Source organism: Hyperolius riggenbachi, chromosome 2, assembly GCF_040937935.1.
Source record: "Hyperolius riggenbachi isolate aHypRig1 chromosome 2, aHypRig1.pri, whole genome shotgun sequence".
NCBI lineage: Eukaryota > Metazoa > Chordata > Amphibia > Anura > Hyperoliidae > Hyperolius > Hyperolius riggenbachi.
This window is the reverse complement of record NC_090647.1, coordinates 194,787,504-194,799,744: the sequence shown is the minus strand read 5'-3', so window position 1 is coordinate 194,799,744 and position 12,241 is coordinate 194,787,504. Positions and strand designations below refer to the sequence as shown.

The 12,241-nt window shown below is 43.3% G+C and overlaps 1 protein-coding gene across 3 annotated transcripts in view; it reads left to right on the top strand.

Annotated features, from left to right (window-relative positions):
- The window catches only part of UGGT2 (UDP-glucose glycoprotein glucosyltransferase 2), a 379,277-nt gene that overhangs the window by 238,179 nt on the left and 128,857 nt on the right, over nucleotides 1-12,241 (top strand). For all 3 annotated transcript variants that reach the window (XM_068267932.1, XM_068267930.1, XM_068267931.1), the window contains exon 23: nucleotides 8,944-9,071. In XM_068267932.1, the coding sequence (XP_068124033.1) occupies nucleotides 8,944-9,071 (128 nt within the window). The remainder of the gene's footprint in view (nucleotides 1-8,943; nucleotides 9,072-12,241) is intronic.

The window sequence follows — 12,241 nt, the reverse complement described above, 5'->3', positions numbered from 1 at the left end:
AAAAATCTGACAAGATTAGCTGCATGCTTGCTTAGGTGTGTGATTTAGGCACTACTGCAGCCAAATAGAACAGCAGGGCTGCCAGGCAACTAGTATTGTTTAAAAGTAAATAAATATTGCAGCCTCCGTATCCCTCTTGCTCCAGATTGCCTTTAAAGTCCTGCACTCTTGCACAAGACAAAAAAAAAACATCAGAGAAATGCACCCTGTATGTATTGAGAGAGTTTAGCCTGTTTAATTCCCCCTCATTTGTACCTAATCACAAGTTGTAATTTGACCTCTCCCCTGTGTCTCATGACTGCCACGGCAGAGATGGCAGATAAGCTCATTTGAAAGCACAACAGCAAGTTAACAATATGAATCAGGAAGTAGAAACAGTGCAGTTTTATTTTAGGATTTGCATCAGCTGTAACAAAGAAATGTTTTTTTGTTTAAAGGTTATTATGCTGTTGTGTATCTTTTAGAGCAGAGAGGAAGTTCTGAGATCAGGGCCGCTTTGAGCTGGAATTTGAACAATGGCGCTAACCATACCACCCAAGTGATAAAACAGAAATAGTTTCAGCTCTTTCCCAAAGCTAGGCTGGAGTTTTAGTTTTCTATGTCGTCTGTATTTTGCAGGCCTACGCCTGTTATTCTTTGAATAGCTGTATAAGCATTTAAAAGAAAAAAAGAATACATTTTGTAGTAAGTGGTTATAATTGGGTTGCCAGACAAGCCAGACAAAAGTTTATTATATGCATTTATTGTGAAGCTAGTAATCTAGCTGCGGTGATCTAAATAATTTTTTTAGCATTTTTAGGCACTGGGGGTAATTTTCTGCTGTTTCTGATGCTGCATTTTCTTTCTATAGGTAGAATAGAATGCCCATTTTACACTGAGCCACAGTCACTGTGCAACTAAAGGAGAATATTTAAGGCACTGCTGGGAGTTCCCAGGGAAAGAAAGATGTATATTTTTAATGCTCTGTGCCTTGCATTGGCTATATTTAATTCTTGGTTGCAGCAGAAGTGTTGATTCTTTGTTGTATAGCAAGAAATATGGCCTAATCATAAGTGTATGCAGTTAGAGAGAGTTAAGTGCTGTGGTTTATGGGCTATCTCGAGTTGCTCTGCATGCTATTTAACCATAAATAAAGGCTTCCAGGCAATTATTACACTCTACTTTGAAGATAATTATATAAGTCTTTAATGGATAGTTTAGCACTTCAAGTAAATTTAATACATTTTATTTTCACATTATCGCAGAGATACTGAAATTTGTATATATATTTTTTTCTACCTTTTTTCTTTCTCTCATATTAAATTCTTTTTCGTAATTATTCCTGCAGTGAGCTAAAACCGTTGTTATTTTATTTATGGCACTCTCTGGGAAATGATTTCTGGCCACTGGCATATGCAGTCTATAATGGAACAGAAGTAAAATAAACTGGAATAGGGCCACAATCCATCAATTTCATATTTAATGTTTTATCTGCAAAATATTCTACTCTAGTAGGTGCATGAATGAGGCTTGGTAGATAAATTATGCTACTAAGACTTTTCATTTATAAACTAAGCTTTCTGAGTAGACCTTTACTACATAAGTATATGCTGGGCCAAAAGCTATCGCTGAAGTCCTGGATTCAGTTCCCATTTTACCTTCCCTATCTACTGTATTTTTTGGACTATAAGGCTCACTTTTTCTCCCTCAAAATTGGGGGGATAAAAAGTCTCTGCATTTTATAGTCCAAATGCAGGGAGTTACTGACTTGTGAACGCCTGCCACTACAAACCTCCAACCCAACACAATGTCGGGGACTCCCTGTACTATGCGCATGCAGAGGAGGACACGGGGGACAAACTCAGAATACATGGGGACACAAGGGGGACAGAGGAGGACACTGAGACACAAGAGGTACAAGGAGGCATGAGGTACAAAGGGGGCATAATCCACAAGATGTCCCTTCACTATGGATGCACCAGGTTTAGTATATATTTTTCCCCTGGTTTTTGTCCTTAAACCTAGGTGTGTCTTATGGTCAGGAGCGTCTTCTAGTCCAAAAAATATGGTCTATCATAAATCTCAAAACCTGTTCCTGGCTTAACTGCTTTTTACACAATACATACTTTTGTGCAGACTTCTACATCTGCCCAAAGACTACGTGTTTCACCTTATCATCCCTTTAATGACACATAATATCTGTTGTTATTATTATTATTATTATTATTATTATTATTATTTGGATGAGCACACAATTGTCCTAAGATTCCAATTGGTCCTACTCAAGAGGCAGAAATTGACAATAGTAAATCAAGTTTCTAGTAGCTGATCCATTTAATCTACAACCCCATTCATTGTGTAGGAAATTTTTAGCCCCAACTCCCACCTCCTGGGTGAAGTTAACCACTTCCCGACTGCCGTATATACAATTGGCGGCCGGGAAATGCACCCCGCAAGGACCGCCGTATAGACAAATGGCGGCGGTCCTTGTAGGGGCATGGGCGGACCGATCGCGTCATCAGTGACGCGATCCTCCGCCTGGCGCCGCTCACCCGCCGCAACATCCCGCCGGCCATTCGGAAGTGCCGGCGGGATGTTAACCCGACGATCGCCGCATACAAAGTGTATAATACACTTTGTAATGTTTACAAAGTGTATTATACAGGCTGCCTCCTGCCCTGGTGGTCCCAGTGTCCGAGGGACCACCAGGTCAGGCTGCAGCCACCCTAGTCTGCACCAAGCACACTGATTCCCCCCCCCCCTGCCCCAGATCGCCCACAGCACCCATCAGACCCCCCCTGCCCACCCCCCAGACCCCTGTTTGCACCCAATCACCCATCAATCACTCCCTTTCACTATCTGTCAATGCTATTTTTTTTTATCCCCCCCCCCCCCGCCCCCTGCTCCCTCCTGATCACCCCCCCCCCCACCCCTCAGATTCTCCCCAGACCCCCCCCCCCCCATGTACTGTATGCATCTATCCCCCCTGATCACCTGTCAATCACCCGTCAATCACCCCCTGTCACTGCCACCCATCAATCAGACCCTAACCTGCCCCTTGCGGGCAATCTGATCACCCCCCCCCCCCCCACACCAATAGATCGCCCGCAGATCCGACATCAGATCACCTCCCAAATCCATTGTTTACATCTATTCTCTCCTCCAAACATCCACTAATTACCCATCAATCACCCCCTATCACCACCTGTCACTTTTACCTATCAGATCAGACCCTAATCTGCCCCTTGCGGGCACCCAATCACCCGCCCACACGCTCAGATTGCCCTCTGACCCCCCCTTATCAATTCACCAGTGCATTAATTACATCTGTTCTTCCCTGTAATAACCCACTGATCACCTGTCAATCACCTGCCAATCACCTATCACCCATCAATCACCCCCTGTCACCCCCTGTCACTGCCACCCAACAATCAGCCCCTAACCTGCCCCTTGCGGGCAATCTGATCACCCACCCACACCAATAGATCGCCCGCAGATCCGACATCAGATCACCACCCAAGCGCAGCGTTTACATCTATTCTCTCCTCTAAACACCTACTAATTACCCATCAATCACCCATCAATCACCCCCTATCACCACCTGTCACTGTTACCCATCAGATCAGACTCTAATCTGCCCCTTGCGGGCACCCAATCACCCGCCTACACGCTCAGATTGCCCTCAGACCCCCCCCCCCCCTTATCAATTCGCCAGGGCATTATTTACATCTGTCCTTCCCTGTAATAACCCACTGATCACCTGTCAAACACCTGTCAATCACCCATCAATCACCCCCTGTCACTGCCACCCATCAATCAGCCCCTAACCTGCCCCTTGCGGGCAAACTGATCACCCACACACACCAATAGATCGCCCACAGATCCGACATCAGATCACCACCCAAGCGCAGTGTTTACATCTATTCTCTCCTCTAAACACCCACTAATTACCCATCAATCACCCATCAATCACCCCCTATCACCACCTGTCACTGTTACCCATCAGATCAGACCCCAATCTGCCCCTTGCGGGCACCCAATCACCCGCCTACACGTTTAGATTGCCCTCAGACCCCCCCTTATCAATTCGCCAGTGCAATATTTACATCTGTTCTCCCCTGTAATAACCCACTGATTACCTGTCAATCACCTATCAATCACCCATCAATCACCCCCTGTCACTGCCACCCATCAATCACCCCCTGTCACTGCCTCCCATCAATCACCCGCTGTCACTGCCACCCATCAATCAGCCCCTAACCTGCCCCTTGCGGACAATCTGATCACCCACCCACACCAATAGATCGCCCGCAGATCCGACGTCCGATCACCTCCCAAATGCAGTGTTTACATCTGTTCTCTACCCTAAACACCCACTAATTACCCATCAATCACCCCCTGTCACTGCTACCTATCAGATTAGACCCCTATCTGCCCCTAGGGCACTCAATCACCCGCCCACACCCTCAGAATGCCCTCAGACCCCAGCCCTGATCACCTCGCCAGTGCATTGCTTGCATCTATTCCCCCCTCTAATCACACCTTGAGACACCCATCAATCACCTCCTGTCACCCCCTAGCACACCTACCCATCAAATCAGGCCCTAATTTGCCCCGTGTGGGCTCCTGATCACTCGGCCAAACCCTCAGATCCCCCTCAGACCCCCTTCCGATCACCTCCTCAGTGCATTGATTGCATCTATTTTCCCCTCTAACCACCCCCTGAGACACCCATCAATCACCTCCTGTCACCCCCCTAGCACTCCTATCCATCAGATCAGGCCCAATACAACCTGTCATCTAAAAGGCCACCCTGCTTATAACCGGTTCCACAAAATTCGCCCCCTCATAGACCACCTGTCATCAAAATTTGCAGATGCTTATACCCCTGAACAGTCATTTTGAGACATTTGGTTTTCAGACTACTCACGGTTTTGGGCCCGTAAAATGCCAGGGCGGTATAGGAACCCCACAAGTGACCCCATTTTAGAAAAAAAAGACACCCCAAGGTATTCTGTTAGGTGTATGACGAGTTCATAGAAGATTTTATTTTTTGTCAAAAGTTAGCGGAAATTGATTTTTATTGGTTTTTTTTCACAAAGTGTCATTTTTCACTAACTTGTGACAAAAAATAAAATCTTCTATGAACTCGCCATACACCTAACAGAATACCTTGGGGTGTCTTCTTTCTAAAATGGGGTCACTTGTGGGGTTCCTATACTGCCCTGGCATTTTAGGGGCCCTAAACCGCAAGGAGTAGTCTAGAAAACAAATGCCTCAAAATGACCTGTGAATAGGACGTTGGGCCCCTTAGCGCACCTAGGCTGCAAAAAAGTGTCACATGTGGTACCGCCGTACTCAGGAAAAGTAGTATAATGTGTTTTGGGGTGTATTTTTACACATACCCATGCTGGGTGGGAGAAATTTCTATGTAAATGGACAATTGTGTGTAAAAAAAATCAAACAATTGTCATTTACAGAGATATTTCTCCCACTTAGCATGGGTATGTGTAAAAATACACCCCAAAACACATTATACTACTTCTCCTGAGTACGGCGGTACCACATGTGTGGCACTTTTTTACACCCTAAGTACGCTAAGGGGCCCAAAGTCCAATGAGTACCTTTAGGGTTTCACAGGTCATTTTGCGACATTTGGTTTCAAGACTACTCCTCACGGTTTAGGGCCCCTAAAATGCCAGGGCAGTATAGGAACCCCACAAATGACCCCATTCTAGAAAGAAGACACCCAAAGGTATTCCGTTAGGAGTATGGTGAGTTCATAGAAGATTTTATTTTTTGTCACAAGTTAGCGGAAAATGACACTTTGTGAAAAAAAAAACAATTAAAATCAATTTCCGCTAACTTGTGACAAAAAAATAAAAACTTCTATGAACTCACCATACTCCTAACGGAATACCTTGGGGTGTCTTCTTTCTAAAATGGGGTCATTTGTGGGGTTCCTATACTGCCCTGGCATTTTAGGGGCCCTAAACCGTGAGGAGTAGTCTTGAAACAAAAATGACCTGTGAAATCCTAAAGGTACTCATTGGACTTTGGGCCCCTTAGCGCAGTTAGGGTTCAAAAAAGTGCCACACATGTGGTATCGCCGTACTCGGGAGAAGTAGTACAATGTGTTTTGGGGTGTATTTTTACACATACCCATGCTGGGTGGGAGAAATACCTCTGTAAATGACAATCTTTTGATTTTTTTACACACAATTGTCCATTTCCAGAGTTATTTCTCCCACCCAGCATGGGTATGTGTAAAAAATACACCCCAAAACACATTGTACTACTTCTCCTGAGTACGGCGATACCACATGTGTGGCACTTTTTTGCACCCTAACTGCGCTAAGGGGCCCAAAGTCCAATGAGTACCTTTAGGATTTCACAGGTCATTTTGAGAAATTTTGTTTCAAGACTACTCCTCACGGTTTAGGGCCCCTAAAATGCCAGGACAGTATAGGAACCCCACAAATGACTCCATTTTAGAAAGAAGACACCCCAAGGTATTCTGTTAGTAGTACGGTGAGTTCATAGAAGATTTTATTTTTTGTCACAAGTTAGCGGAAATTGATTTTTATTGTTTTTTTTCACGAAGTGTCATTTTCCGCTAACTTGTGACAAAAAATAAAATCTTCTATGAACTCACCGTACTACTAAGGGAATACCTTGGGGTGTCTTCTTTCTAAAATGGGCTCATTTGTGGGGTTCCTATACTGTCCTGGCATTTTAGGGGCCCTAAACCGTGAGGAGTAGTCTTGAAACGAAATTTCTCAAAATGACCTGTGAAATCCTAAAGGTACTCATTGGACTTTGGGGCCCTTAGCGCAGTTAGGGTGCAAAAAAGTGCCACACATGTGGTATCGCCGTACTCAGGAGAAGTAGTATAATGTGTTTTGGGGTGTATTTGTACACATACCCATGCTGAGTGGGAGAAAGATCTCTGTAAATGGACAATTGTGTGTAAAAAAAATTAAAAAATTGTCATTTACAGAGATATTTCTCCCACCCAGCATGGGTATGTGTAAAAATACACCCCAAAACACATTATACTACTTCTCCTGTGTACGGCAATACCACGTGTGGCACTTTTTTGCAGCCTAACTGCGCTAAGGGGCCCAAAGTCCAATGAGCACCTTTAGGCTTTACAGGGGTGCTTACAAATTAGCACCCCCAAAATGCGAGGACAGTAAACACACCCCACAAATGACCCCATTTTGGAAAGTAGACACTTCAAGGTATTCAGAGAGGGGCATGGTGAGTCCGTGGCAGATTTCATTTTTTTTTGTCGCAAGTTAGAAGAAATGGAAACTTTTTTTTTTTTTGTCACAAAGTGTCATTTTCCGCTTACTTGTGACAAAAATTAATATCTTCTATGAACTCACTATGCCTCTCAGTGAATACTTTGGGATGTCTTCTTTCCAAAATGGGGTCATTTGGGGGGTATTTATACTATCCTGGAATTTTAGCCCCTCATGAAACATGTCAGGTGGTCAGAAAAGTCATAGATGCTTGAAAATGGGAAAATTCACTTTTTGCACCATAGTTTGTAAACGCTATAACTTTTACCCAAACCAATAAATATACACTGAATGTTTTTTTTTTTTATCAAAAACAGGTTTGTCCACATTTTTCGCGCTGCATGTATACAGAAATTTTACTTTATTTGAAAAATGTCAGCACAGAAAGTTCATGTCTTTTTTGATGAATATAATAAAAAGTAAAAATCGCAGGAGCAATCAAATAGCACCAAAAGAAAGCTTTATTAGTGACAAGAAAAGGAGCCAAAATTCATTTAGGTGGTAGGTTGTATGAGCGAGCAATAAACCGTGAAAGCTGCAGTGGTCTGAATGGAAAAAAAGTGTCCAGTCCTTAAGGGGTAGAAAGCCCTAGGTCCTCAAGTGGTTAATTTGCATGTTAGGAGATTTTTTTTTTCACTCAGCACTAATTAATGGTGATGATCATATACTCAATTCACATGGGTTGATTTTCAAAGGTCCTTCTGAGCTGTGGAACCTTGAAGAATATACAGTAGATAAATGGATCTGAAAACATGTCCTAGGTTTGTTTTTAATTAATTGTCAGTTATTTGGTAGCATTAGTTTTAAATTCAAACCTCGGTCTTAGTAGATCAAAATAACTATGGCTGAAAGTTATTGAATTAGTTTGTGGAGTTAGTACTATGCTATTACAGTCATTTAAAATCAACCACAGAGATATGGCAAGATTTGGCTCCAGGCTATTACCGTAGGTGTTTATTTAATAAACGCAGTGGTTTGATAAGAGTACGTAGAAGATTTGGTTATATTGAAGTGTACCTCAGGAGATATGAGATAAACATTAGCTGCCTTTACATATACATATATGTACAGTACACATATACATATATGTACAGTACACATATACATATATGTGCATTACAGTATATATTCATATATGTACAGTGCAAAACATAATCAGACTATTTTACTTGTTTTATTTTACTGCCTGAAAGAGTAAATTTGTAGGCATGGAAGTGACAGCTTCTGTCTGGTCGGTACCTTGTCAGGAATTTAGTAAATATTTCTGATAAGCAAATTACAGCCATAAAAGTTTTCCTGGCAGAATACAACTTCTGAGGTTAGGGGGGAGATTGAGAAAGGTCAATAGTTCATGTATTTTAACTCCGGGACACTTAATAGGCTGCTACTGATTATAGATAATAAAACATTCAACCTACTAGATTTGAGTGTGAGAAATCAGGCATAATCACCCCTAGTGGAATCGAGCCCTAAAAGCAGTTCCATAGTGGAGACTGAGGTTATTGTGACACATTTACCTTAAGTCACCTCAACACTTACATTTCTCACATTTTTGAACCAATTCTTCCATTGTTCTATAAGTATACCGGTTCTCAAGATTGTCATTGTTTATGTTTGCTGTATAACATTATTGGCAACAGATTATTCTCTCCCATAGCTCTTCAGTAACATTACTCTTGAGGAGTTTCACGAAGAAGACTTTCAACTGCTAGAAAAGATTACATACACTACTTCAGCAGAAAAGATTAGGAGCCTTGTGAAAAAGATGAATGCGCCATCAAAACGGTAAATCTTTTATTGATTTGTTTTATATGTTTACGTAGCACTCACGCATTTTTTGCCATAAATTACATACAATATGACACTAATCGTATCACTCACTGTCCCTCTGAAGGGCACACAATATTTTTCTTTGAGTTAGTAACTTTATAATGAATCCTTATTCTGAAACTCGAAGTATAGCAGAGACAGTTAAGCATAATTTTTTGTTGGGTTTCCTGTTTTTATGTGATTAACTACCTAACGACTGCATCACGGCAGTGGGCGTGAACGTGGCGGCAGCCCCAGGACTGCCTAACGCCAATTGGCATCAAGTCCTGGGGTCAGCTACTGCAGGAGATCGCACAGCCTGCGCGCGCATCTCCTGCTTGGGTGTCGGAGCTCCGTACTGCCTTCAGTCTCCGAGCGGCGTTTCGCCGTCTAATTAGCATGTACAGTGCTGTGACCAGCAGCAGCGCTGTACTGGGGACAGCCGTGTGACACGGCTGTCCCCCTGGGACACATAGGAGCGAACGGCAGTGATAGGCTGAAGCCTATCGCAGCCGATCGCTATGATTGGCTGACTGGGGAAGGGAGGGAGATGGGAATGTAAAATTATTTAAATTTTTTTAAAAAATTATAAAAAAAAATAAACAAATAGTTATTTAAAAAAAAAATAATAATCTAGTGGGCGATCAGATCCCAGCAACAGAGAGCTCTGTTGGTGGGGGAAAAGGGGGGATCACTCGGGTGCTGTGTTGTGCGGCCCTGCAGCTTGGCCTTAAAGCTGCAGTGGCCATTTTCACAAAAAAAGCCTGGTCTTTAGAGGAGTTAATCACTGTGGTCCTCAAGTGGTTAAATCTTGAGTAAATTTTAGTAACTATGGCACTTTTTATATACCGTGTTTTCCCACTGAGACACTGTCTTATATAAATTTTTTCTAAAAAAATATGTGCTAGTGCTTATTTTCAGGGAGGTCTTATTTTGTGGGGGTAGCCTTACGGTAGCAGCTGTCAGATCTGCGGCATCCCCCTAAAAGACGCCCTAAGTGGCAAACCTGCTCTCCCCTCCTTCCCCCGCTTTACCTTCTCTGCTCCTGCTCCTGGCCCCCTCCTGAAGAAACTCCAGATCCCCCTGCTGCTTATTTGCGGCATAAGGCACACCACAGATTAGCGGTGACAAGTGGTAAAGGCAGCTAATGTGTCCAGTAAGAGCACAGCCCTATACAGGAAGAAAACAGAGATCCCTTCCTGTATGGGGCAGTGCTCTTACTGGGCACATTAGCTGACTTTACCACATGTTGCCGCAAATCTGCAGTATGAATTATGCTACGAATAAGCAGCAGGGGTTCCAGACTGTCTTCAGGAGGGGGCCAGGAGTAGTAGCAGAGGAGGTAAAGTGGTGGTGGTGGGGGGGGGGGAGCAGGTCTGCTTCCTTAGGGCTTTTCTTAGGGGAGCTGCAAATCTGACAGCTGCTAGGTCTTATTTTAGGGGGAGGGCTTATATTTTGAGCATACTCAAAATATATACTAGGGCTTATTTTCAAGGGAGGTCTTAAATTGGGGGAAATGCTGGATATGTAATATAACAAAAGGCACAGTTCACTGAAGGCCACTAAGGTGTCACACCATAAACGTATGCTTATGTTGCATGTAAGTAACTTAGTAACTTTTAGTTGCGGCTGAGGCATGAAACAACTTCAGCATTCAACTTAAAGAGACTCTGAAGCGAGAATAAATCTCACTTCAGAGCTCATAGTTAGCAGGGGCATGTGTGCCCCTGCTAAAACGCTGCTATCCCGCGGCTAAACGGGGGTCCCTTACCCCCCGAAATCCCCTCCGTGCAGCCGGGGATCTCTTCCTGGTTGACGCAGGGCTAACCGCCGCAGCCCTGCCCCACGCGCATCTGTCACCGAGTATCTCCACCTCTCCCCTGCCCCTCTTCCTTCACTTAGAGGGGCGGGGGAGAGGCGGCGATGCGCCGCTGATAGACGCGACTAGAGGCAGGGCTGCAGCCGTTAGCCCTGCCTCTAGGAGCAGCAAAATCTACGACCAATTTGGTCGTTGATTTTGCGGGGGGGTTTGGGGGTGAAGGGACCCCCGTTTAGCCGCGGGATAGCGGCGTTTTAGCAGGGGCACACGTGCCCCTGCTAACTATGAGCTCTGAAGCGAGAATTATTCTCGCTTCAGTGTCTCTTTAACAGCTGTTACATTGTAGCTAGAACAAAAATAGCTTTCAGTTAAAAAATAAATCTGTGTTATTTATAAATATTGTCATTGTGTAAGGATAAAAATTATAGAACTGATTAAAAAGATCAAAACAATTCGCACAGCATCTCCAAAGTGAATGCAGACTCTCCCAATTAGTGTGCCTAAAAATATTCCAGCTTTTGGAATGGCACTAGAATACTTGGGAGGAAAAAGTCATTACATGTAGAATGCCAAATATCGTGTCGCAGAAGAAATAATAAGAAAGCAGCAGAAGAGATTTAGCAAATTAAAGCTAGTGGATGAGCAATGAAACAATCTAAAGCTAAAAGAACAAAAATAGAATGGGTAGTTTGGAACTACTTCCTTTTTATATAAATATTTGCATTCTGAGAACGATAGCCATTAATAGTATCATTTGATCTGGCATCTGCCATTTTGTATTTTTTTTTTTTTTTTTTTTATATTCTGGGTGAACCTTCCTGTACAAAGATTGTATAATATTCTCAGAAATTAACAGAATGATTACATGCCTGCAGTATGTAAATGCATTTTGCTCTACGTGTCCAAGGCATCAGTAGTTCAACAGCTTGCATAAAGTCACAAGTGCTTAACAAACATGCATAGGTATCCACTTGGATCATGTTTAGTGGAGCTGTGTCACCAGAGTGTAGCATTTTAGAGTTAATGTTCCATACCCAACATCCTGACCCTAAGAATCAGGGCCGTGGAGTCAGAGTTGGAGCCATTGTCTGAGTTGGAGTCGGTGGTTTCAATAAACTGAGGAGTCTGTCGGATGATTTTTTTGTACCAACTCCACAGCCCTCGTAAGAATTAGACAACTGATTCGGAGTCGTGGAGTTGGAGCAATTTTGGGTACCTGGAGTCAGTCGGTGGTTTCATAAACTGAGGAGTTGGAGTGGGATGATTTTTGTACTGACTCCACAGCCCTGCTAATAATACTAATTAGCCTATGTAATGATCCGCTCAG